Source organism: Artemia sp. Qi Xiang Cuo, chromosome 1, assembly GCF_049724085.1.
Source record: "Artemia sp. Qi Xiang Cuo chromosome 1, ASM4972408v1, whole genome shotgun sequence".
In the NCBI taxonomy this organism is placed as follows: domain Eukaryota; kingdom Metazoa; phylum Arthropoda; class Branchiopoda; order Anostraca; family Artemiidae; genus Artemia; species Artemia sp. Qi Xiang Cuo.
In genome coordinates, this window is record NC_142794.1 from 55399619 (window position 1) to 55424842 (window position 25224).

The 25224-nt window shown below is 35.1% G+C and overlaps 1 protein-coding gene across 3 annotated transcripts in view; it reads left to right on the top strand.

Annotated features, from left to right (window-relative positions):
- The first annotated feature begins 326 nt into the window (after positions 1-326).
- The window catches only part of muskelin (muskelin 1), a 190692-nt gene continuing 165794 nt past the window's right edge, over positions 327-25224 (top strand). For 2 of the 3 annotated variants that reach the window (XM_089095659.1, XM_089095670.1), the window contains exons 1-2: positions 327-448; positions 7986-8198. In XM_089095659.1, the coding sequence (XP_088951785.1) occupies positions 378-448; positions 7986-8198 (284 nt within the window). In that variant the 5' untranslated portion in view covers positions 327-377. Of the gene's footprint in view, positions 449-1118; positions 1200-7985; positions 8199-25224 lie in introns of those variants that run through there. The other variant, XM_089095674.1, reaches the window with a different exon arrangement.

Here is a 25224-nt window from a genome sequence, read left to right on the forward strand (position 1 = left end):
ACAGATTTGAAACTCCACGCTAATGTGAAAAATTGGCGTCACCCGGTAGCGTACCGCCGGAGAAAAATCGACGGTGCGCCGAAAATTTTCCGTGACATGCCGAAGCTCACCGCTGTCTTCTCTAAAAATAGACTATTTGTCTTCAGGGTTTTATATAAAGCCCACTTTGTTCTTTATTTAGGCAGCATTATTTTGCTCTTTATAATTGGGAAATCCATCCAACTATGAAAATCAAATTTCAGTGAAAATCAAATTATGTTAGATTCTGGCAGATTGTTTTATTTTTTAGCTGATTTCTCGTCCCGTTAAAATTTTCATGAGACAGCGCTACATATACATGCAAATAAACAAAAGATTTGAAATAATCAGAACCAGAAATGAATAAATCAGAGAAGCTTGGTGTTACAATTTGGAATTATTCAAGCTATTCTCCACCTTACGAACCCGAGTTAGTATATACCAGCTAAAATTCAGTCACTAGGTCTGGTAAAACAGCATTTAGCAAATATATTTTTTTTTTCTTAGGACCTAAGGAAGTGTTGACTCCTTATAAGTATGAGTACCATGTTTTGCAAGCTGGTTACCCATAATTAGTCAGTTAATATCTACCAAATCATATTATTGAGTTAGGATTAAAGTGAATACACTATTCAATGCCTTTTTTTTTGCTGATTACGAATAGGCCTATAATAAGCATTTCTATTGGAAATGAATTTCAGCCCCCCCCCTATATAGGGCAATTCAGGGTTAGGTTAGGTATAGCCTATATAGGGGGGGGCTGAAATTCATTTCCGATAGAAATGCTTATTATATTCATAATCAGGTCAATATATACCAAATCATATTATTGAGTTAGGAATAAAGTGAATACACTATTCAATGCCTTTTTTATGCTTATTAAGAATATAATAAGCATTTATATTGTAACGTGATTATTGCCCCCCCCCTATATATGCACAGTACGGGTTTGGTTTTGGTTATCCGCGAGAGGGGGGGGGGGCGGAAATTACTTTACAAGAGAAATTCTTATTATATTTGTAATCATCATAAAAAAAGGCATTGAATGGTGTATTCACTTTATTCCTAACTCAATAATATGATTTGGTAGATATTGACCAATTAGTTAACTAGATAAGTCACCCTTCAAGTACATATGGATTAAGCATCTTTTTATTCTTTGTCTGCTTGCATGTTCACTGGTAGGCTATAGTAGTTGTCTGTTCCTGATGCTTAGATCCATAAGGTAGAAATAGTGGTAAATTTCTAGTTGGCCCTATAATTTAGCTAGGATAAAAGTGAAAATATCATTTGATGCCTTTTTGGTAAAATTCTACTTTAGTTACTTTTGGCTATCTTGGAAAGGGGTCAATATCTACCAAATCATATTATTGAGTTAGGACTAAAGTGAATACACCATTTGATGCCTTTTTTTATGCTGATTACGAATATAATAAGCATTTCTATCAGAAATGTATTTCAGCCCCCCCCCCCTATATATGCCAATTCAGGGTTAGGTATAGCCTAAATAGGGGAGGGGGCTGAAATTCATTTCCAATAGAAATGCTTATTATATTTGTAATCAGCATAAAAAAAGGCATTGAATGGTGTATTCACTTTATTCCTAACTCAATAATATGATTTGGTAGATATTGACCGGAAAGGGGTTAGGCCTAGGTTAGGAAAATAAAATTTTCAGTGATAAGTCTACAGGCTCAAGTATGTTTAAATTTGTTGCAGTTCATATTATTGACTTAAAAGTAAAGTTAACATGGTATAAATTTAGAATTCTGTCACCTGACAAGGAGACATATTTTAAAGTAAGAATTGTTTTCTTAACATGTCTCCTTATCAGGTTACAGAATTCTAAATTTATACTGTTAACATACCATGCTGTGCCTTTTTTTGTGCTCTTTCCAGATATAGTAATCATTTTTGCTACAAATGAGTTTCACCCCCACCCCTATATATACCAATTCTGGGTATATATTTGTACATTAGGGGTGGGGATTGGACTAAAGTTTAAAATTACCTCTCATTTACATCAGTAATGAATTTTACCAGCCCCTCCTAGTTTGCAAATATATACCCTGAATTAGTATATATAGGGGCAAAATTTCCAGACCCTCTAGAGGGAGAAAGAGTAGAGGTAGGTACTTCAAAAATACCATCCTGGGACATACTTTAGCCTGTAGACCCATCCCTGAAAGTTTAATTATCCTAACCTAACCCCTTTCCAAGATAGCCAAAAGTAGCTAAAGTAGAATTTTACCACCTTTTCTTTCATAATTAAAGAATTGCTTCTGGGGCTAGTTGCATTTAAGGTTAGGTTGTATATCTAAAAAATACTTATTTATAACAATTCAAACCTCATTTATTAGGCAAGAAATATAAATGTTTTCCTACCATTTCAAGTTTTTTGTATGTCATTTACAAAAATAGTGCTGAATTTTGCAATTCAAAACTTTGCTGTATAAAGTTCAGGATATATTCCAATTCAGGGTATATATTTGCACATTAGGGGGGTGGGTAAATTTCATGGTAAATTTGCAGTTGGCCTTATAATTTAGCTAGGATGGAAGTGAAAACGTCATTTGATGCCTTTTTTAATGCTTTTTCATTATTCATATAAAATACCATCAGGGCCCCTTTAAGGGCACAAGATACAATTAGCCCCGGGAGCAATTCTTGAATTATGAAAGAGCATAAAAAAGGCATCTAATGATGTTTTCACTTTCATCCTATCTAAATTATAGGGCCACATATAAATTTACCAAAATAGTTCTGCCTGTACAATTTGTTTGACTTCATGACAATCCTCTATAGCTCTTAGAAATAAAATTCTAGACAAGCTAGTTTTTGCTATCTTTGAAATTGGTTTGGTTAGAAAAATGAAACTTTCAGGGATGGATCTACTAACTAAAGTATATCCTGGAAAGGTATTTTTAAGTAACTAGCTCCAATCCTTCTCCCCATGGAGGGCACTGCTCTTTGATGACCTTCAAAAATGCTTGTTTTATAAAAGTGAAATCTTGCAAAATATGTCTTTGCTTAAATGAAGTACAAGAAGAGTATTTTCAGCTTCACAACTTAGCTCAATCCCAATTTCTGAGGTTTAAAAAAATCTCCAAATACATTTCCTAAATTTAGAGAAAACCCTATTCATGTGGCTTAAAATTCTACTCAAATAACAGGACTTGCATTTTCAAAACTAAACCAGAGAAAAAGAAACTGACAACTAAAAATTAAGATATAATGTTGTTTTTTCAAAATTAGTGCAAGGAGGCTTGACACCACTTCATGTTTTGAAAGATTCTTACCACTGCTTGCATATGTCAGTTATGTGAATGCTAGCTTGAGGTGCTGTTGAACACAGTTTCTAGCCTACTTGCTGGTTGTGTGGCCTTCAACCATGGTACTTCAGGGACTTGAAACACCCTTTAAGCATGGTGCATTGGTACTTCCAACATTATCCTTCAACAACTGAGCAATAAAGTATGTCATGAGACAAAGGAGACAGAAAGAAAGGATACAAAGAGAAAGGAAGAGCGAGACTTGACACAAAGGGTATTAAGAAGAACAGCCTTATACACAGAGAAAACAATTGTTTGTTTTTTAATCCTTCTGCTAGAAGGTATAGGATGGAAGCATGATGGAAGATTTCTGTAAAATAAATTCTTTATTCAAAAGGTTTTAACAAGAAATGAGAAAACAATTTTAGCTAAGATGGTAACTCCTATAACTTGTAGATATTTAAGGAAAGAAAAGATGTACAGAGATAGAGAGAGACTTCACATGAAAGCTAGTAGAAAAAATATATTTGTTGAACATACATGCATCCCTACAGCCCAAATGGGAATACTTACTAGCTGCAGCACACCTCTGAGATGACTGGAGGCTTTTTATGGATGCCCTGGGTGGCTCTGGAGGCACAGGAGGAACTAAGGTCTAAGGTAAGAAAAAATATGCATGGAGAATATTATCACTTGATTTTTTAGATGTTGCCACATGAACATGATTTTGAAATAGCACAGAAAGTTCATATTTTCACCCAGGACAAAGAAACATATCACAGGACTCCTTAGCCTATTCATAATGTGCTCATACAAAGGCAAAATAGGAAGATCTGTTGTCTCTGTATATAATAGGGGTTAGACAAATGTCAGTCACAGAAGGATTATTTGATCAAGATGGTTTGAGTTTTCAGACTACCAAAAAGAGATTAAAAACAGGTGTTGGGTATGTTGGATCATCTGAGAGAATAAATATTTATTGAAAAAAAAAACTCACTGGACAGAACATTGCACCATTTGTGAAAAAATAATTTTTACCTTAAAAAACCTCACATATTGATCAGCACCAATTCTAGTAAGGTATTTTCTGTACCATAAAAAATACAATATCAAAAGGTATTGTAGTAATGATTATTGTTTTAATTGGGTTGTATCAGATCACTTAACCTTAATCAGTGATGTTTTAGAATTTAGCTAAAATCAGTGGATTCATTAAACTAAGCTTTTTTTTCTAATGGTCTTATATTAGGTGTTTTGTTGGTAAATTAGAATAAAGGTAACATCTAATACTCTAGTTATGTTTTCTAATACTTAAATATTATCAGAAATTTTTAGAGGAAGTTCATTCTAAATCCTCTCCCTTTAGCCAAATACCAAAATTTATTCTGCGTTTTCATATGTAACTATTGCACTCAGTCCATCTAGCTTACAAAAATTTTCTTGTGTTATCTTTTGGAAACTGGATATTTTTTAATTAATTAAAAAAAAACTTCCAAAATAAGTTTTTCAAAGAAAAGTAAAGGGCAATATTGAAAGACAATCAGCAATTATTGTCAGAGAATAGTTGAAACCCAAAACAAACAGAAATTAAAAGAAACAATCACATCAAATGTAAAGGTAATGATATAGATGAATAATTAAATCTTAAAATAAGCAAAAACGGAAATGAATATATAATTATATACACAGGAGTTTGGTTACTGCCTCCCTTGTAACCATTAATTTTCTGAAGTATATTGCATCATTTGCATTGTATTGAAAACTACTTGTATCTTTAGCAGTGTGCTTCAATTTTTCAAAACATTTGTGAGAAATAAAACACTAGGGTAAAGGCACCAATGATTCAACAGTTTTTATAAAAAAAACTGCTTTTTCTACTTTGGAAGGCCTAACTTAAAGACTTGGTTTGAAAAGGGTTTCTGTATGTAGAAAAACATCTAGGAATCTTACTGTATGATTAGAAGTTTGAAGTTTTATGAAAAAAAGGATACAAAACCCCAATTTTCTGAAATTGTATTGTTTTAACCTACAAATTTGACAGAAGAAAAAAGTTACCTGTTTTCAACACTAGTTGGAACCCCATTCAACATGTGTTGAAATACTTGTGGATTGCTTGTGGGCAGATCCTTATACATTTGACATGCCTATTAGACATAATAATCATCAAAATCGAAACATTGTTGAGAAAGTACCAGTAAATTCGACAACTGTTTTTGTCATAGGACCCTTGGATTTCAACACCAATTGTTTCTCATCTTTTTTACATGTTCAGTGAAGTTTCAACAAAGTCACCTATATTTTGACAGGGCATGTTTCTGTCTGTCAAAAATTTCAACAAGGTTACTACAAGATATTCTCAAAAAAAGAAGAAAAAAGAATCTCATGATGGAAGCCAATATCTACCTTTGAATTTGGCTGAAGGAAAATTTTTAGTTGGCCTTGTATTCCACTACATCAGACAAGAATTTTCAACACTTGGAAAAATAGTTTTGTCAATATAATATTAGCTGCCATTTTAATTTGATTTTATCAAGAAAAAGCCAATGTGGCTACATTTTAGAGAAGATCAGATGTATTTTGATGCATTGGAGTAGATGCATGGAGTAGATTTGAACGTTATATAGTTAAAAAATTGTTGGTAGCTCATTTTATGTTGAAAACAGGAAACTGATTGAATTGAATATTTTTTTCTTATCTAAGTGTATCAGATATAGTGTCCACGTTTTGCATTGTCTAAATATAATGAAGGCTTCAAGAGATGATGTTCTAAGCAAGGGCAGATCCAGGATTTTTTTCTTTGGGGGGGGGCAAAATAGGTTGATCGGATAAACTTGCATTAGAGGCAAGTTCAATTAACACAAACTTGCGTTAATTAAGTAAATTACACTACTTGAGACTATGTTAGGGGGGCGCCCCCTGGCCCCCTGGATTCGCCACTGGTTTCAACTCACAACTAAGCAGAGTTATCCTGTTTTGAAAGAAAATTTTGACAGTGGTTCTAAAATTGCACAGTCAAATTATTGGTGCCCTTACCCTATAATAATCAAGATGACTAGAAAGAAGTAATGAACTGAGTGTTTATCATATAATGATAATAATTACTGGAAGTCTCAACAATTCAAGATTTAAGATTCTATTTAATGGTAATTTTTTATCTTTCAATGTTATAATTATTAAATTTAGTTTCAAATATATCTTGTAAAGTATCCTCAACTTTCAGGGAAGGCTGAGGGGGATGTTGAACAAATCAAAAGACACTATGTATCTGTGTTGTCAAAAGAGTATATCTGCAGTATATTAGGAATGCTAAAGGTATTATGTTGAAACTTTCAGGGAATATTGAACTAAATCAAAAGACACTTTCTGTATTCAGATATAGTGCATCTGCTATATTTTAGGAACTTTTATGGTATCGAGTTGAAAATATCAGAAAGTATTGACAGGTATGCTGAAATAAATCAAAGGTCACTGTTTTCATCAAGGTTTTCAATTCAATATACCAAGAACATTTAAGGATATTAAGTTAAAACCTTCAGGGGATGTTTAACTAAATCAAAAGAGAGTATATGTATCCAAGTTTTCAAAATGTTACATCTACAATAGCTCAGTAGCAGCTAAGGATATTGAGCTAAAACTTTTAGAGAAAGTTAAAAGGGATGTTGGGTATGACAGGCAACTTTCTATTAAAATCTTGAAACTTCGAGGGGAGGGGTAAGAGACACCATAGATCAATTTTTTTTGCCTCGAATAATACAGTAGAAAACTCTTAGCATGTTTTTACTTCAAGCAAGCTTCAGTATGTCCATCTTCCTGCTTAAAGTTTGATGGTGAAAGGGGGAGGATGTTAGAGAGCCGACAAATTTCTTTCTTTAATCAATCATGTAGATCCCAGTTCTTTGAATGATTACAGTTTAAATGAGGTGCAAAATCCCCATGTTCTCTACAGGGACCTTACATATTTTGTGGCCTTGCTTCTGATCCTGCCCGTTTGTTGTTTACACTGGATGGCAATGTTTTGGATCTTTCAATATTCTGAGTAAAATTACTATTGTGGATTTCTATTCAATGCCATTTGGTGCTACAGGGGTGCCTGGGGAAATACAGGCCAACGAGAGGGATCAGTTTTCTCCTAATCACTTTTGACCATAAAATACAGGAAGTAGAACTGTAGTTTTCCTATCAAATTAACCCCTTTCCAAGTTTGTACAGCTGTATTTTTATAATAAGTGACCAGATAAAAACAAAGAAACTAGGAGACATATTGCTCAGGTTGAGATAGATTGTTATGTTACAGGTTTAGATAGATTGTAAGACCACGAGTAGAACAGTTGAAAAGTTGGGACCATATAAAAAAACAATAGTATATTTTTCAGGTCTCATGGACAGGGAAGTATTATTGGGGGCTAAAAAAAGTTGAACAAAAAATTAAACTCTAGTTTCACTTAAGGTCTCAAATCTTGCTCAATCTTTTATGCTATAAAATAGTGGGTAAGGTTTTTGTAGTTTCGAAGTTTTGTATAAAATGCAGAAGATAGATGCAAACAGAATCACCTGGAAAGTCTGCCAAATTTAGCCCTCAATCATAAGTTTCTCTAAGATTGAGTCCCCTCTACATCAATTTTGGCAGGTATGTGTTGCTTGCGTGTAATCATATTATTTTCCTTATTTTTTGGTTGATTCATATTTCTTTTTAAGTAATATACTTCAAGATAAGGCCCATGACCAAACATCAAGATGGTCTTCAGATTCAAATGTCCCGCCTCAGTTCATAACACTGAAAATCGAAAAACCTGCAATTGTTCAACGAATTACATTTGGTAAATATGAAAAAAGTCATGTTTGTAACCTTAAGAAGTTTAGAATTCTTGGAGGAATGGTAGAGGAGAAAATGATTGTTCTTCTTGAAAGGTAAATTTGCTTTTTCCTGTTTATGTGATAAAAAAAAAAGAAAATAGAAAAATCATAATTTTTGGTTCTATGAATTTGTTTTAGTACCAGCTTATCTACTGATCATCAGAATTTTCATTCACGTTTTTTAACTGAACCAGCATTCAGACGTATTTGTTAGAATTCTCCCTATTTTCCCCTTGGATAATTCTGGATGTTTAATAAAAGGGAAATCAACATTTCTGCTCTTCTGTTTAAGTCAGGGGTAATCGTATTGCACTAGGTAGGTACAGGTTTATTCATAAATCTGTTTTGTAGCACTTGCTAAATTACACAGATTTTTACAAACTCAAAAACAAAAACAAAAAAAAAAAAAAGGGTAAAAACATCAGCTTTTTACCCTTTGTTTTACACTACCTATAGTAAAGACCCATAAGGGTTCTATGTACTAATTTATCCATTAATTTTTCCCCAGAAACGCTTCATATGGAAGGAGTGGTTGAATAAGCTTAAGAGGGGGCTCAGACAATTGGAAATTGAAAGTTCCATTGCCCTTTCCTAAGATTCAGCTTGCTTTTCAATGAATTGCAACCAAATGAGTTGTTACTGTCAACAGTGTCTAAAAGAGATTCTTATTCTAGTTTAACAGCCCTTGTGTTCCAGCAGTTGTTTTGAATGAATCTTTGGATAAATACAGAATTAGCTCTAAGGGAGAAACAATGGGAGGGTGGAGGTAGAAATTGATACATAATCCTCTGGGCCGTATCCAAGACTTTTGTTGGTGGAGGGAGGGCTTTGGAATAGGCACGGTCACCTGAATAAGAATAAAAGTCTGAAGGAGCGGAGCTACATTTGCAAGTAAATCCTGCTGAAGACAGTTTTAATTACTTTGAAAGTGACTGAATGTTCGGCTTTTATGATCTAGTGGTAAGTTAATCATAGTCATCAAAGTGTTACAAATCAATTTTTTAATTGCATTCGGTACTTTTATTCATAAATGAACAATAAAATATATATGGTGTGAGGAATGTAGCTGAATACGGCTATTTAGATATGCAAGGCTGTTAGGGTAACATTTCTTAGGATTAAACGTAGAAAAAAATGACAAATATAATTTTGCTCCCAAATAATAGTAAATTTAAATTAATTATTATTTTTTTATTTATTTTCTTTTTTACAAAATGGATGTCCGAAATCAGGCACTGTCCGAAATCAATTGCTGAGGTATTACTCTAGGCACAAGATTACCAAAGGGAAAAACAACAGTTAATTAAATTGATGAGACTAGATGAGGGGGAATTACCTTTTAAGCCAAGGAAAATCATAATCATTAAAAAATTTTCACCGCTTTTTGGAGCGGCCATGCTTCAGAGCCATATTTGACCACTGTCATCACTGTACCTTTCAATATTCTAATCTTGGTTTGCAGACTTATCTTCCTATTATTCAAAAGTTTTTTTTAACTGTGAGAAAAAAAACGCCCTGGGCCTTGGCTATTCTACTTTTAAGACATTCACAGCTCCCACTGTCTTTACTAATAATACTACCAAGGTAAGTGAAGCTGCCCACCTTATCAATTTTTTCGTTAGCCAACGTTACCTTTTCATCTTCACTTATTCCTTGCCTTAGTGACTTTCTCTTCTTAACATTAATTTTCAAACCTATGCTAGCATCCTGAACTCACAAAACCTCTAAAGTTCATTCTAAGTCCAGGAGAGTTTTTCCTCTTCATTTGATTCCGTGGCCTCCCATTGCCTTTCCTGTGCTTCTTAAGAAAAAGTCCATCAAAAGATCCATATAAATGGGGATAGAACACAACCCTGCTTAACTCCTGATTTAATACAAAACCTGCTCCTAACCTCATTTCCTACCTTAACCACAGCAGTGTTATTCTCGTACATAGCACTAATCACTTTAATGTATTTGTTTGGTATACCATACAAGTATAAGACCTTTGCTAAAGCTCTTCTGTCAACAGAAGCGAACTCTCGCTTATAATCTATAGAACTGAGGACCAAAGGTGTTTGAAAACTCAGGCACTTCTCAATTACTAGCCTAAGAGTGAAAATTTGGTCGACACATCCTCTACCTTTTCTAAAACCGCACTGCTCTTCTCTTAAATCTTTGTCTACGGAGGGAATGGTTTCCCCCCGTCTAAAATGTCTACGGGGGTAATGGTTAAAAGTAGAATAGCCAAGGCCCAGGGCGTTTTTTTTTAAAAGTTAAAAAAAAATTTTTAAGAACAGGAAGATAAGTCTGCAAACCAAGATTAGAATATTGAAAGGTACAGTGATGACAGTGGTCAAATATGGCTCTGAAGCATGGCCGCTCCAAAAAGTGGTTGCAGATTTAATAGATGTTTTCCAGAGAAATTGCCTATGGATTGTTCTGGGTACCCGGCTGACTAACCGTATTTCCAATAGTAGGTTGGACGAAAAATGTGGTTCAATCCCCTCTTCCTAAGGCTATAATGAAAGAAAGGTTGAGATGACTAGAGCTCGTTCTGCGGATGAAGGATGACAGATTGGCAAAGATTGTCCTCTTTGGCCAACCGTCTAGGGCTAAAGGGAAAGCAGGTTGTCCTCGTCGAGGGTGGGATGATGTCATAAAAAAAGATTTAAAGGTAGTGGGAACTTTGAATAGAGTAAGAACTTTGAGGGAGGCTTTGAATAGATTGATATGGAGGAGGAGCGTGCGTTGCTGTGTTGATCTCAGGCTAGTGTTGTAAAATTACAGTTAAATAAAAACTCGGCAAGTAAAATTAATAAAATTAGGTAAAATTGGTAAAATTAGGTACTCCCTAGGAAATACGGGGTAAAATCGGTGTTTTAGAGTGACCTTGTAGCTACAAGACCAGTTGAGCATTTCTTTCTAAGCATTACTTTCAGCTTTTAATGAAATTTGTTAATGATCCCGATTTTCCTGTGCTCAAAAAAGGTAATTCCCCTTCATCTACAGTCTCATCAATTTAATTAACTGTCGTTTTTTCCTTTAGTAATGTTGTGCCTAGACTAATACCTCAGCAATTGATTTAGGACAGTGCCTGATTTCGGACATCCATTTTGTAAAAAAAAAATAATAAAAAAATTAAAATTACCATTATTTTGGAGTAAAATCATATTAGTCTTTTGTTTCTACGTTTAAACATAAGGAATATTACCCTAACAGCCTTCCATATCTAAATAGCCGTATTCAGCTGCATTCCTCATACCATATACATTTTATTTTTCATTTATGAATAAAAGTACCGAATACAATTAAACAATTGGTTTGTAACACTTCGATGATTTGATTAACTGAGCACTAGATCATAAGAGCCGAACATTCAGTCACTTTCAAAGTCATTAAGCTGTCTTCAACAGGACTTGCTTGCAAATCTAGTTCCACTCCTTCAGACTTTGATTCTGATTCAGGTGGTCGTGCCTATTCCGACGCCCCCCCCCCCACCAAAAAAAGTCCTGGATACGGCTCAGAGGATTATGTATCAATTTCTACCTCCACCCTCCCATTGTCTCCCCCACAGTTTATAGACAGTAAGCTTATCGCAGATCATTTCTTGTCTTCGTTCTCGGTGCGAACAAAAAGCTCCTCCTGGTTATTTTTGCATTGACGGGTTAGTCTACTTTCATCAATTACTTAGAATTGTTTACCAAGTGCATTATCGTAATTGCAAAAGCAGAAAAAAACTTGGTGAGCCAGTCAAGAGGTTTGCAAGTGTCCCATCTAACAGTTATGAATTAATTAATATACAAATTATGACTTAATCTATAATTTACATACAGTGGACTCAACTGATCGGCCTACGTAGGATTTTATAAAAAAAAGGGGGCGGGGGTGTCGATGAAATGTGTGAAAAAAAGGAATTTTTTCTTCTTCTAATAACTGGTGGAATCGGCGTGTAGGTTTCAGGGGTGGGTCCAGGATTTTTTTAGGGGGGGGGGCGCAAAACAGGTTTAGACGATTAATTTAAGGTAGAAGCAAGTTTAATTTAGACTAAATTGCTTTAATTAGGTAAATTACACCACTTTAGACTCATAAAGGATTGCCCCCCTTGCCCCCCCCCTGTGGCTCCGCCACTGGATGGTTTATCATTTTTTTTTTCACGTCGTGATGTTTATTTTCTTAAACCAATGTTATATTTACCTTTTGCATTATTACAGCCCACTATATATACATTCATATAAATTTATATGCAGTGTTACCGCCATACCAATTATTCTCTTTTCCTTTTTCATTCTTTAATAATAATTTCTGGTCGTTTTGAGTTTGAGTTATTTTAGGCTTCTGTTTCTACTGATCTTAAGTTTAATATGGCCTTTACTTTTCTTTAAAAAAAACTTTCTTTTTCGTAAAGTTTTCGTAGTATATATATATATATATATATATATATATATATATATATATATATATATATATATATATATATATATATATATATATATATATATATATATATATATATATATATATATATATATATATATATATATATATATATATATATATATATATATATATATATATATATATATATATATATATATATATATATATATATATATATATATATATATATATATATATATATATATATATATATATATATATATATATATATATATATATATATATATTTATATCGGCGCGTACAAACAGCTCCTCTCATTTGATCTGCCATCAGCGGTCCAATTACCCTGGAACACGTATTTTGGCAGAAACAAACTCAAAATGCCTTTGAAACCAACTTGAGACTTCGAAACCTATTTTTAATTCCTAAAAACATCTAATAATAATATTACACTACTAACTACTGGTTTTCATGTAGGTTTTGGAATAAATTAATTTAAAATTAGTGTCTTCAAAATTAGTGTTTCAACGTTGAAGCCAAGTTTTGCGTCCAATAGAAATCTGACTTGTCTGCCCGTGAAAAGATCTGACTTGGCTTATGCTTATATCTGCAAAAACGTTCTCCGGAGCACTCGTACCCCGGTCTGGGTTTTTATAATGGGTGAGATAGAGAATGATCATACTGCTAATTATATAAACTCTGGTCTCCCCCTTAGAGCTAATTCTGTATTTATCCGGAGATTCTTTCAAAACAACTGCTGGAACACAAGGGCTGTTAAACTAGAATAAGAATCTCTTTTAGACACTGTTGACAGTAACAACTCATTTGATAGTAATTCGTTGAAAAGCAGGCTGAATCTTAGAAAAGGGTACTGGAACTTTCATTTCCAATTGACTTAGCCCCCTCCAAAGCTTATTCGACCACCCCTTCAACATGAAGCGTTTCTGGGGAAACATTAATGGATAAATTAGTACATTGAACCCTTATGGGTCTTTACTATAGGTAGTGTAAAACAAAGGGTAAAAAGCTGATGTTTTTACCCTTTTTTTTTTTTGAGTTTGTAAAAATCTGTGTAATTTAGCAAGTGCTACGAAACAGATTTATGAATAAACCTGTACCTACCTAGTGCAATACGATTATCCCTGACTTAAACAGGAGAGTAGAAATGTCGATTTCCCTTTTATTAAACATCCAGAATTATCCAAGGGGAAAATAGGGAGAATTCTCCGCAGGGGGGGGAATATTCTGTGGGGGGTATTGTTTTTTTTTTGGGGGGGGGAGGGGGATAAAAATCAGCTCTCGGGGATCCAGGAGAGCTTTTCCTGTCCATTTGATTCCGTGGTCTCCCATTGCCTTTCATGTGCCCCTTAAGACAAAGTCCATCAAAATGATCCTATATATTGTGGGATAAAACACAACCCTGCTTAACTCCTGATTTAATAAAAACCAGCTGCCAACCTCATATCCTACTTTAACCGCAATAGTGTTATTCTCGTACATAGCACTTATTGCTTTAATGTATTTATCTGGTATACCATACAAGGAGAAGACCTTTGCTAAAGCTCTTCTATCGATAGAATCAGACGCTTGCTCATAATCTACAAAACGGAGGACCAAAGGTGTTTGACAGCTCAGGCACTTCTCAATTATTAACCAAAGAGTGAAAATTTGGTCAACACATCCTCTACCGTTTCTAAAACCACACTGTTCTTTCTTAAAATTTTGTCAACAGCATCTCTCAGTCTAAAAAGAGGCAATTCCCCTTTTTCAAAAATCATATTTACAGTCTTCAGTAACTTATTTCTAACTCAGAGCCGCTATCTTTCAGAAACTCATTTACCACACTATCAGCACCTGGAGCATTATTATTTTTTAATCCTTTTAGACTGTCACTAATTCTTCCTTCCCCACAAAACAAATCTTCCTTCACATCCAAGGTGTCACAAACTTTTTCATTTTTTCCATATTTTTTCCTGCAACTTTATCTCGGTTTAGCACAATCTCCAAATGGTCTGCCCATCTCTTTTTAACTCTTTCCTTATGAGATACTTTAACCCCATTCTTATTTTCCACTGGGACAAGTCCTGATTGACTACTTCCTCTCTGTTTGTTAACATTCCAGTACAATATTTTACTATTATGCCGTCTAGCTGCATCTTCCAGATCCTCGGAAATTTTATCTATGGCCTCCACTTCACGCCTCCTCAGTTCATATTTTAATTCTTTCTCCACTTTCCTTACATTCCTTTTGTTTTCATGTGATTTACTCAGATAAATTCTTGTACAAGCTCCTTTTCCTCTTTATTAAACATAAAGCTTTTTCACTAATATTCTTAGATGCAGTCCTAACTTTCTTCCCTAAGACACCATCAGCAACTTCACAAATTGTTTTTCTAAAATTATTCCAACCATCTTCCACATTGTCAAATTTTAAACTCTAAAGTTTAGTATTCAACTGTTCCTGGAAAGTTTTCCTAAAATTTTCATCCTGGAGTCTACCAACATCATAACTTCCCGGGAAGTAGTTACTCTTCCGATATGTCAGCTTTAAGTTAACCCTACACTATTAAATGGTGATCTTTACTTTTAACATCAATAACAGCACTCCTATATACCCTAGTACCTTGTATTGATTCTGCCAGTCTCCGGTTTACTATAACATAACCAATAATGCTTGCTGTCTTACCATCACGTGAATACCATGTTAACTTATGGGCCATTTTACGACCAAACACCGTATTGGTTATAACTAGATTGTTATACCTAAAAAATTGCAAAAGTCTATAGCAATTACTTTTTTCTTTTCCTACACCAAATTCACCTAGGCTAGGATACCATCTATCCCTATTTCTACCGATCTGGGCGTTAAAATCTTCTATGAAAAACATCATATTTCTACCTGGGACCCTGTCTATTTGCTCCTGTAACTTTAAGTAAAATTCACCCAAGTCACTAATATCTCCGTCAGTCGGTTCTACAGGGGCATATATTACTATAACTGATACCTTGAACCTTTTCGTCATAAAATGAGCAATAAGTATTCTTTTTAATTGGAATGATTCGACTGATGTATCTGTTAGACTTGGTGATATTACCGTTAAGCCAGTGACTTCGTTAACTTATTTGGGCCTCCCTGTCGGAACTTCCGTGCGAGCTACCCGCTCGCTCATAGTTAACCACCTGCAAAAGCAAATTTCGGCGTCATATGGCAACATTTTGGCAAATAAACTCCGTTTTAATCGCATGATTTTAACTAGGTTGTATAACGCAACTGCTCTGCCACATATTCTATATATTACACCTTTCTGGAGAATGCTCCAGAAATCTGACATTAAGCAAATTTGGTCTTACTACTATCGTTATCCAAAGTATTTGTTGAGATTACCTATGTGGATGCGTAACTAATATATTATCCTTCATTATAAAGTTAAAGAACCATGTCAGACCGTAAGAATACAAATTGAATATTTTAACGCAAGGCTATCGCGCGAGTCGTCGTCCTTCCTGCGGCAGTAGTGTCGATGTAGTGCTTTTAAGTACTTGTTCTGTATTGTTTTTTTTTGTATTATGTTGTACTCCGTCTTTTTGCTTTTTTGTAGTGACGGGTTAAAAAAAAAAAAAAAAAAAATAAATAAATACCTTCCCAGCCTAAACAAAACTTAGCAACTTCCTTATTCATCATGAGCCCTGTTCCTGGTCTATGTTCCCCATCCCTCCTTCCTGAGTAAACAAATCCTATATCACAGAATTTCATGCTTCCTACCCCTGGGATATGAGTATCTGAAACTCCTAATAAGTCCAGTTCAAATCGTCTGAATTCGTCTGTCAAAATGTCATTTATGATATTAGTAGGAGGGTCATTCTTTCAATTTTAAAGCAAGACTTCCGACTTTTGGGAGTTAAATCTCAGACCGACTTTCTCGTAATTGGACTGCAGACATGAGAATATTTCTGAAAGGCGGTTAAGCGTCCGGCTGAGATTCAGCGTGTCATCAGCATAGGATACTAGGGAGATGTCAATGGAACTGAGAGAATGCATGATGAAGGACAGCTGTCTTGAGGCTCAATAATGTAGTTGTTGAAGAAATTGGGGGATAAAACTGCCCCCTGACGGGCACCTTTACGGACTGGTATCAAAGCTGACCGTGGGGCTGGCGGTAGGCCTTTATCGGGAGCTAGCTTGAGTCGCACGCGAAGGCGAGAGTAAAGATCACGGAAAGCCCGGATGATATTTGACTTCACTCCTCTTTTATCTGAGTTTAGCAACATAAGCGCATGAATCAATGAATCAAACGCTCTCTGCAGGTCTAAGCCCCCGATCACTAGGCTTTCTCCTGATTTGTGTGCATCCAGGAATGCATATGCAACGACATGGAGCGCTTCAGCACAACCAATACGGCGTTGGAAACCAAATTTTCTTGGTGGACTGCAACACAGTTTCTCAAACTTATCTACGAATAAAAGTTCAAATAACTTGCAAAGAGAAGTAGCAATCGTGATTGGACGGAAAGAGGAGCATTTCATGGCAAATGCTATGAAAGGGATGCTCGTATAAACTTCGGAGAGGGCTCATTTGATTGTATATTGAGAGTTCTCATTCAGCTTTTAAGAGTTCACTTCATATCTAGCTGTTATGGAAGTGATGCTCTTATAAACTTCAGAGACGGCTCATTTGATTGGAAATTGAAAGTTCTAGTTCAGTTTCTAAGAGTCAACAGAGATCAGAAGGCAACAATCCCCCCACGCCTTTTTTTCCAAACCCATCCGATGAAAATTTTGAGATAGCCATTTTGTTAAAAATAGTTCAAAGGTCGGAAAAGAAAAACTCTGGTTTCGATACAACCCCCCAAGGCCCGGAGGCAGGCGTTCTGAATTATGCTCTGAGGGCATGTATGGTTCTTATGAAGGGGATGCTCGTACGTATAAACTTCATAGAGGGCTCTTTTGATTGGAAATTGAAAGTTCTAGTTTATTTTTTAAGAGTCAAGAGATTGGAGGGCAACTAGCCCCCCCCCATGATATTTTTCCCCCAAACGCATCCGCTACAGATTTTGAGATAGACATTTTTAAAAAATAGTTCAAAAATTAAATAACAAAAACTCCGGTGTCGACACAACCCCCCAGGGCCCGGGGGGTAGGCGTTGTAAGTGTTGTGCTTGAAGCGTATATGGTTTTTATGAAAGGGATGCTCTTATAAACTTCAGAAAGGGCTCATTTGATTGGAAATTGAAAGTTCTAGTTTAGTTTGTAAGAGTTGAAAGATATCCAAGGGCAACTAGCCCCCTCCCCCACACATACCCTTTTTTCCCAAACAAATCCGATAAAAATTTTGAGATAGCCATTCCGTTAAAAATAGTTCAAAGGTCAGATAATAAAAACTCGTGTGGAGACGTTACCCCCAGGGCCCGGGGGCGGTCGTTGTAAGTAATGCTCTGGGGGCATATATGGTTTTTATGGAAGGGATGCTCGTTGAAACTTCTGAGAGGACTCATTTGATTAGAAAATGAAAGTTCTCGCTCACTATTTAAGATTCAAAAGAGATCGGAGGGCAACCAGCCCCCCCCTCCACGCCCTATTTTCCTCAGGCCCATCTGATAAGAACTTTGAGAGAGCCTTTTTTTCAAAATGGTTCAAAGATCATATAACGAAAACTCCGGGGTCGACACAATACTTCAGGGCCCGGATTAGGCGTTGTAAGTTATGCATTTGGGGCATATATCGTTCTTATGAAAGGGATGCTATATAAACTTCAGAGTTTCTTTGCATGTTGTTTGCATTGATTGTTTATTTAATTTCTGTTCATTTCGAGTTTTATTTATACTTCAATAACAAAATATTTTTATTCGTTTTAAGCTTGATTTGCATATTAAATTTAAGTATTACTCGCTTTAAGATTTATTTATTCATTTATATTATTACTTGTTGTATGTTTTTGCTATGATTGTTTATTTAATTTCTGTTCGTTTTGGGTTCCATTTATTCTTTCATAGTAATTTCTGGTCGTTTTGAGTTTGAATTTTAATAGGTGTTTATATATGCTGATCTTAAGTTTAAAATGGACTTTAATTTTCTTTGAAAAACTTCTTTTTCGGAAAGTTTTTTAATTAATTAACAACAATTAAACAGCACTCCTGTATACCCTAGTATCTTGTATTGATCCTGCCAGTCTTCGGTTTACTATAACATAATCAATAAGGTTTGCTGTCTTACCATCACGTGAATACCATGTCAACTTATTGGCCATTTTGTGACCAAACACCGTATTGGTTATAACTACTATACCTACAAAACTGCAAAAGTCTTTAGCCATTACTGTTTTCTTTTCCTACACCAAATTTACGTAGGCTAGGATACCATCTAGTCCTATTTCTACCAACCTGGGCGTTAAAATCTTCTAGTAAAAACACCATATTTCTCACTTTTACCCTGTCTATTTGCTCCTGTAAATGTAAATAAAATTCCTCTGAGTCACTAGTATCTCCGTCAGCGGTTCAACAGGGGCATATACTACTATAGCTGATACCATGAACTTTTTAGTCATAAAATCAGCAATTAGTATTCTATTATTAAGGTTAAACTCCCTAAATCCATTGTAATGTTAATTTTCCTATGCTATGAAAAGAGATCTTGCTCTCTGACCCGGCATGTCAGCAAAACAAATTTTTCCACAAGGGATCTTTGAAGAAGGATCTAAAATTTGGTCATTTCGTTTTTTCTGATTTAATTCCCAAGAAATAGAAAAAAAATCTAAAGTTAAACTTGGTTGCTTTTTTTGAAAAAAGTCTGGAGCGTAAAAAAAAGAAAATTTTAAAAAATTTAAAGCGCCATAAATTAAGAAAAATCTTTTAAAAGTAATTTGCCCTTTTGAAAATTCTATTTTTTTTTAATTTATTCCTCCACGATTGTTTTTACGTTTTCACAATTTAGACTCTTGTAAGACTTGTCTAAAAGTGACGAAGTCGAAATTGACTTCAAGTTGTAGCTTTTTTTTTATTTGGTATATTCCAAGCTTTTCAGCTTTTTATTCCCAGTCGTTAAATTTATATATATTTATAAAAAAGATTAAATTTTTAATGTATTTATACGGTTATAAAAAAACCCACAATACACCCACAAGATGGAAACATAACTAAGGCTAACAGGGATCAAAAACATTTTTAATTCGAGTTTGACCGCTGAGAGAATCGTATGAAAACGACAAGGAGAAAAAAAATCAAGAAAGGATGGCTTAATCTAAAACATGTGCGGTAAGTACATAAATTATACGTAATTTATTGTATAAAATACGTAATTTATTTTATGAACTAAATATGCTCAGAGAGCATACTTTGAAGTTGAAATTTTCACTGTGTTTCTCATAAAGCCTTATATTTTCATCATGTTTTTTTCATTAGTTTTCATTGGTTTGGTTAAGTTAAAATAGGTGTATTTTGGTTATGCGTTTCATCTCTGCTCTGCTTTACCCCCCCCCTACCCTAATGTCCAAATATATAGCCCAAAACTATTATATTTGTTTCTAAAATATTACATTTTCATAATAATTTTGTTTTATTTCATTAGCATTCACAAAACTTCACTTCTCGAGTGTGTTTTATATAATAGATAAGTACTAAAAACGGTGTTATTTGTCTTACTTTTTCCTTGCGAACTCTATTTTACATGTTGAGGTGTTCTGAAGACATTTTCCGGAGAAATTTTCACCTGGGTAAGAACTGTCTGGAATATGTTTCTATTAGAGGGGGGAATATCCGTGAGAAAAATACTTTATTGGGAAATTAACCATGGAAGCACTTTTCGACTGGAACGGGGGGATTCTTTTTTTGTCTGATTAAAAATTTTGTATAATATTTGGTTATTACCAGCCTTAGACTTCATAATCTGGGAGGGGGGGCAAGGTATGCCACAGGAGTATACAAATATAAAACGAAAGCACTGCCCCTCCCTGTCCCGGCCTATAACCGCCAATGTATTGGATTAAGCTAATGAGGGTACCCATTAATTAAATTTAAAAAAAAAATCTTAGGGGATAAGATAGGAGTAAGGAGTACTCATTTTGCGATGACCAGCCTGTAATGGAAGGAACTAACCAAAACCTGATTCAAGGTTAAATTAGGCTTATATGGGTGGTATGCAACGTGTAATGTATGGGTAGCAATATATATAAATTACAAAACGACACAATCATTCTCCTAAACATAATCATACTTGAAAGGGTTTATGCGGGCAAACTGTAACGGTGGAGAGGGGGGGAGGGATACTGGACCTGAAAAACAGAGCGACTCGGCCCAATAGTAATCGAAGCTCTAAAAAGCAGAATTTTTATAACAATAGACCCATAAAAAAGTCAATTTTTATGCATATTCCATATATATAATACTCCTTAAGTTTAATATTTTTTGTTTTTCAACTTTTTCCTCAATTTTTTTTTGGTTTTTATCTGAAGGTTCAAATGCAATTTTTATTGAGGGTTCACCAACCAGGTAACAAGAGGAGCAGTGATTCAGTTTGCCTCTGGACAAGAGTGAATAACACTTACAAGTCAGCTGGCCTAGATAAACAAAATGAATACTTTCATTTCTTTTCAAGAGGAAAATGGTTATCTTCTAGTTATTTTTCTTATTTTTGCCTCTGATAGGTTTTGTTTTGGAAGTGGTTGCAAATGTGCTCTACTTTACTACTGTGTTATAGAGACTTTTTTTAATTTTTTAATCGGAATTCATCTTCAGAGTGCCTGATCCCAGTCAGAAAAATAACAAATGACGTATGGTGTTATCCCTGATATAAACAAATAAAATTTGACAAGAACTTAATTGACAACTCTGATTTGAAACAACAGGAGCCAACTAGATTCACTCAAGAACTCAGTTAATTTTTCAGCCCCCTTCCCTCTTTTACACATAAATGATTATTGATAATTACACTATTCTAAATAAATTTTGCGCGCCAAAAAGTTTAGCTAAAGTGGTACTCCTTTAAATTAGGTTTTCGAAAAAACATAACATAATTAATTTCTTTTAAAATTGCTTGTTCTCTCACTGCCTGCTTCGATTACTAACTTACTTTTCGTCTTTCAGGTCCTTCCTTCCAAGGGAAACTTCTATTGCTAATTACAGATGATACGAAGGATTCAGTATCAGATGCAGGACCAGCTCTCATTGAGAAACAGAAAATAATTTCCGAGGGTGTTGATTTGGGGAACATTCTGAATCTCTACTGCATAGCGAACCTTCCATTTTTCGTTCAAGAGCTTGCTGAATTTTTACTGCACAAATTTCAATGTAGAGAAAAAAGCCCGGATATGCGCATCGTTCGTGTATATAATTTTGGCTTAAAAATTACACTAGTGACAGAATGTACTGCCTGTAAGTGGAAAAAACTAGTGAAAAATGAACCTGACCCACCCGTGATAAAGATCAAAGATTATTTAACATCTTTTTCCGAAGAAAATCCGAAAGAATCGATTGAACGTTACACAAATGTGCATGGAGAACTCAATTTGAAGGCTAAGTCGGGTATCATGGGCTCAGGGGGAGGCTACACAAAATTTTGTGCGATTATAGGTGTACTAGGTGTGCAAGGCATGTCACAAAATTTATTTTTGAAAAATGAATTTTCTGTAAGGAAAGTATGGATGGATACTTTGACAGATGTTTTGCTGGAGAATGGAAAAGAATCCCTGCACCGTGCAATTCACGAAGATCGATATGTCGATGATACATACTGGACCAAAGTGGTTTGTGATGGTGGGTGGAACAAATGGAGTAAGGGGCATGATTATACAGCTACGGGTTTTATGGCTTTAATCATTGATGCTTAAACAAAAAAATTGCTATATGTTGGCATAAAAAATAAATATTGTTATATTTGTTTTTGGGTGAAAAAAAGAGGTAAAACCTCAGCGACAAAATGTGTGTCTTATGAATTATGATGACCCAACATATAGTATGGAGACAAATAGTCTTACTGAAGGTCTTATTACAAGCAATGAACAGCTCGAATTACAGGACAGTCGTTTTATTGGATAGTGAGACTCGAGTGTTTTATACAAATTGAATACGATCCAAAAAATAGGTAATATTAATGAAAAAGAAGAGGTTTACGATCAAAGTGAGAACACAAACGAATCGCATCTGTTAAAAATTGGGACCATGAAGAAGAGTGCACCGGTGATATCCCTAAAACGAGAGATTATACAAAGTCTTACAAAATACCTTCCTGGGGCAATAAAAAAAAAATGCAGAAGAGGAGTGTACAGCCAATAATTTAAAAAGTTTGCTCCACAAAGGCCCCGATCATGTCTTTGGAAATCATGTCAAGTGCAATGATACTTGCCCCCAAAAAAGTCAACTACCCAATAGCTTTATAGAGGATCCTTGGTGCAACTTGCCAGCACAGGTTCTCCAGGATGTGAGAGATGGGGTGGAGAACGTGTGCAAGAAAGCAGATTTCCTCCTTACCGATGTAACAACTAACCTCTTGCCGATAATTACATGTCAGTAGCTGCCAAGTTTTGCGGAGGCAAGCAAATTAGTAGGTCAAAGCGAGGGTCATATCATGCCCGAATTGGTGGTGCAAGCTTGTCCTACGCACATGGTCCAAAGTGGCATGCTTATACATGGAAAAAAAATATTTAATCACAGTCCAACAAATATAATGAAGAAATTCTGTAGTAAAACCGCAAACCACCGAGCTAAATCCAAGCGAAATCTGATACGGTATTATAGTAATAATGGAGGTAGATTCCAGGCCAAAAGAAAATGCAATCAACAACTCTCTCTCTGGGTAACTCTGACTATGGACCCAGCTGCAATAGGCCTGATATGAAAGAAGAGGAGCTAAAAATAGCTATGGTTACATTTGAGGAGTCCTATCTAAAGAGTAGTGACACCACTTTGAAGGAACTTTACGAGAGAACCAAAGGCCAATCTTCCAATGAAAACTGGATACATGAAAGAAGTAATAGAATAACCAGCACGTACTTTCACAGAATAGCTATACGCAAACAATCAACTAAAACTGCACCGATTATGAAAGATATTAGAAGTGGAGGTTGTGGTTACCGCTCAACTGCTATGCTGAAAGGTAGTCGGTTAGAACCTATTGCTTTAAGAGCATATGAAGAAAACATTGGCGCGGAAATTACGAAAGGTGAGGATATTGGTCTTTTGGCTCACTCAACACACCAGTTTCTTGGTACTTCATTAGACGGGATTTTGCCAGATGGGACACCAATAGAGGTTAAGACTGTCCACAATATTCCAGAAAACAAAACTATAATTGATGCAGCTCGTACGAAAGGCCTTGTCAAAGACTTTTTTCTGCAGAGTATCGGCTTAGATATTAAGCTCAAAGCCACTCACAAGTATTATAGCCAAATTCAAGGACAGCTTGAAATTTCAAATCAAGAAAAATGTTCCCTACTTGTCTATAATAACAAGAAGGATTCGGAAGTCCTTACAATTGAACGCAATAGAGAGCATTGGACCCGATTAGTCCCGAGCCTTTTAAGCTTCTGGCAGAAAAGTCTTTTACCAGAAATAATCGATTCGCGCCTACTCAGGACTCTAGAGCACCGAGAATCAATATCGATTGGAACAGCTATGAAAACGTTGGGCTATAATAGTGGTAAGAGGCAGATTTTGAACGCAAATAACACACACCACAAAAAAACAGAGAAAAGAAGAATTAGCAGCTGAAAAATTTTTGCCAATTATTTGGTCTGACTCTGAACCTGAGCCGTAGTTTTTGCTTGTATTTCTATATTTATTTTTATTACAACTTACTGGGCGACCAACATATAAATCATTTATAAGTTTACTTAATATGGTTTTGCGAGGCCGTATCCAGGGGGGGGGGTACCTGGTTTGAACCCCCCCCCCCCGAAATTTTTGACCGAGTCGAAAATAAGTCGAAAATTAGTAAAACCTAGGTAAAAATCAGTAAAATTAGTCAAAAACTGAGTCAAAAATTAGTAACCCCCCCCCCCGAAAATACATCCTGGATCCGCCCTTGTGGTTTTGAGTCAAATTTGATGAAAAGAAAAAAAATCTTTGATAAAAATTCAAGGCTTATCAGATTAATGATTCTTGGTTGATTTGTTATGGTAAATACATACCCAAAGGACGCTCTGGCTTTTGATGGGTTAAGAAGACAGGTGGTCAAGGTCTTATTTGTGACGACCTGACTTTTCATTTTAATGCTTGGACCTTATGGGTTCCTTCTTTTATAGATCATTTATTTGATCATATCAATTTATGTTCATATTAAGTTTGATGTTTTATATGACTTTATTTTGGGTAATTTCAGGTTATATTAAGGCTCTTTACTTTTCTTTGGATAGCTTGTTGGAAAATGTGTTGTTTTTTTATTCGCATTCACTAGAAGAGTTTCATTGAAGGTTAATCGTCGAAGTGCTTGTAGATTTTTCCACTGCTGGATTGTATTTTTTTTACCAAAAATATTTGAATGCAACAAACATTTTCAAAATTAAAAAATTTAAACATTTTGTCAAAATTTTCGATCATCCGTAGTTTTGTGCAATACCTTTTTACTAATATTTTTTGCACGGGGAGGATGGGGAGGCTTATAATTATACGTATTGAATATTATATTTTCAGTTTGGCACTGAGGCCGTTTCGACCCTTAGCTAGTAGAAGGCAGAAAAAGGCAGGCGGTCAATGTATTATTTGTGATAAGACC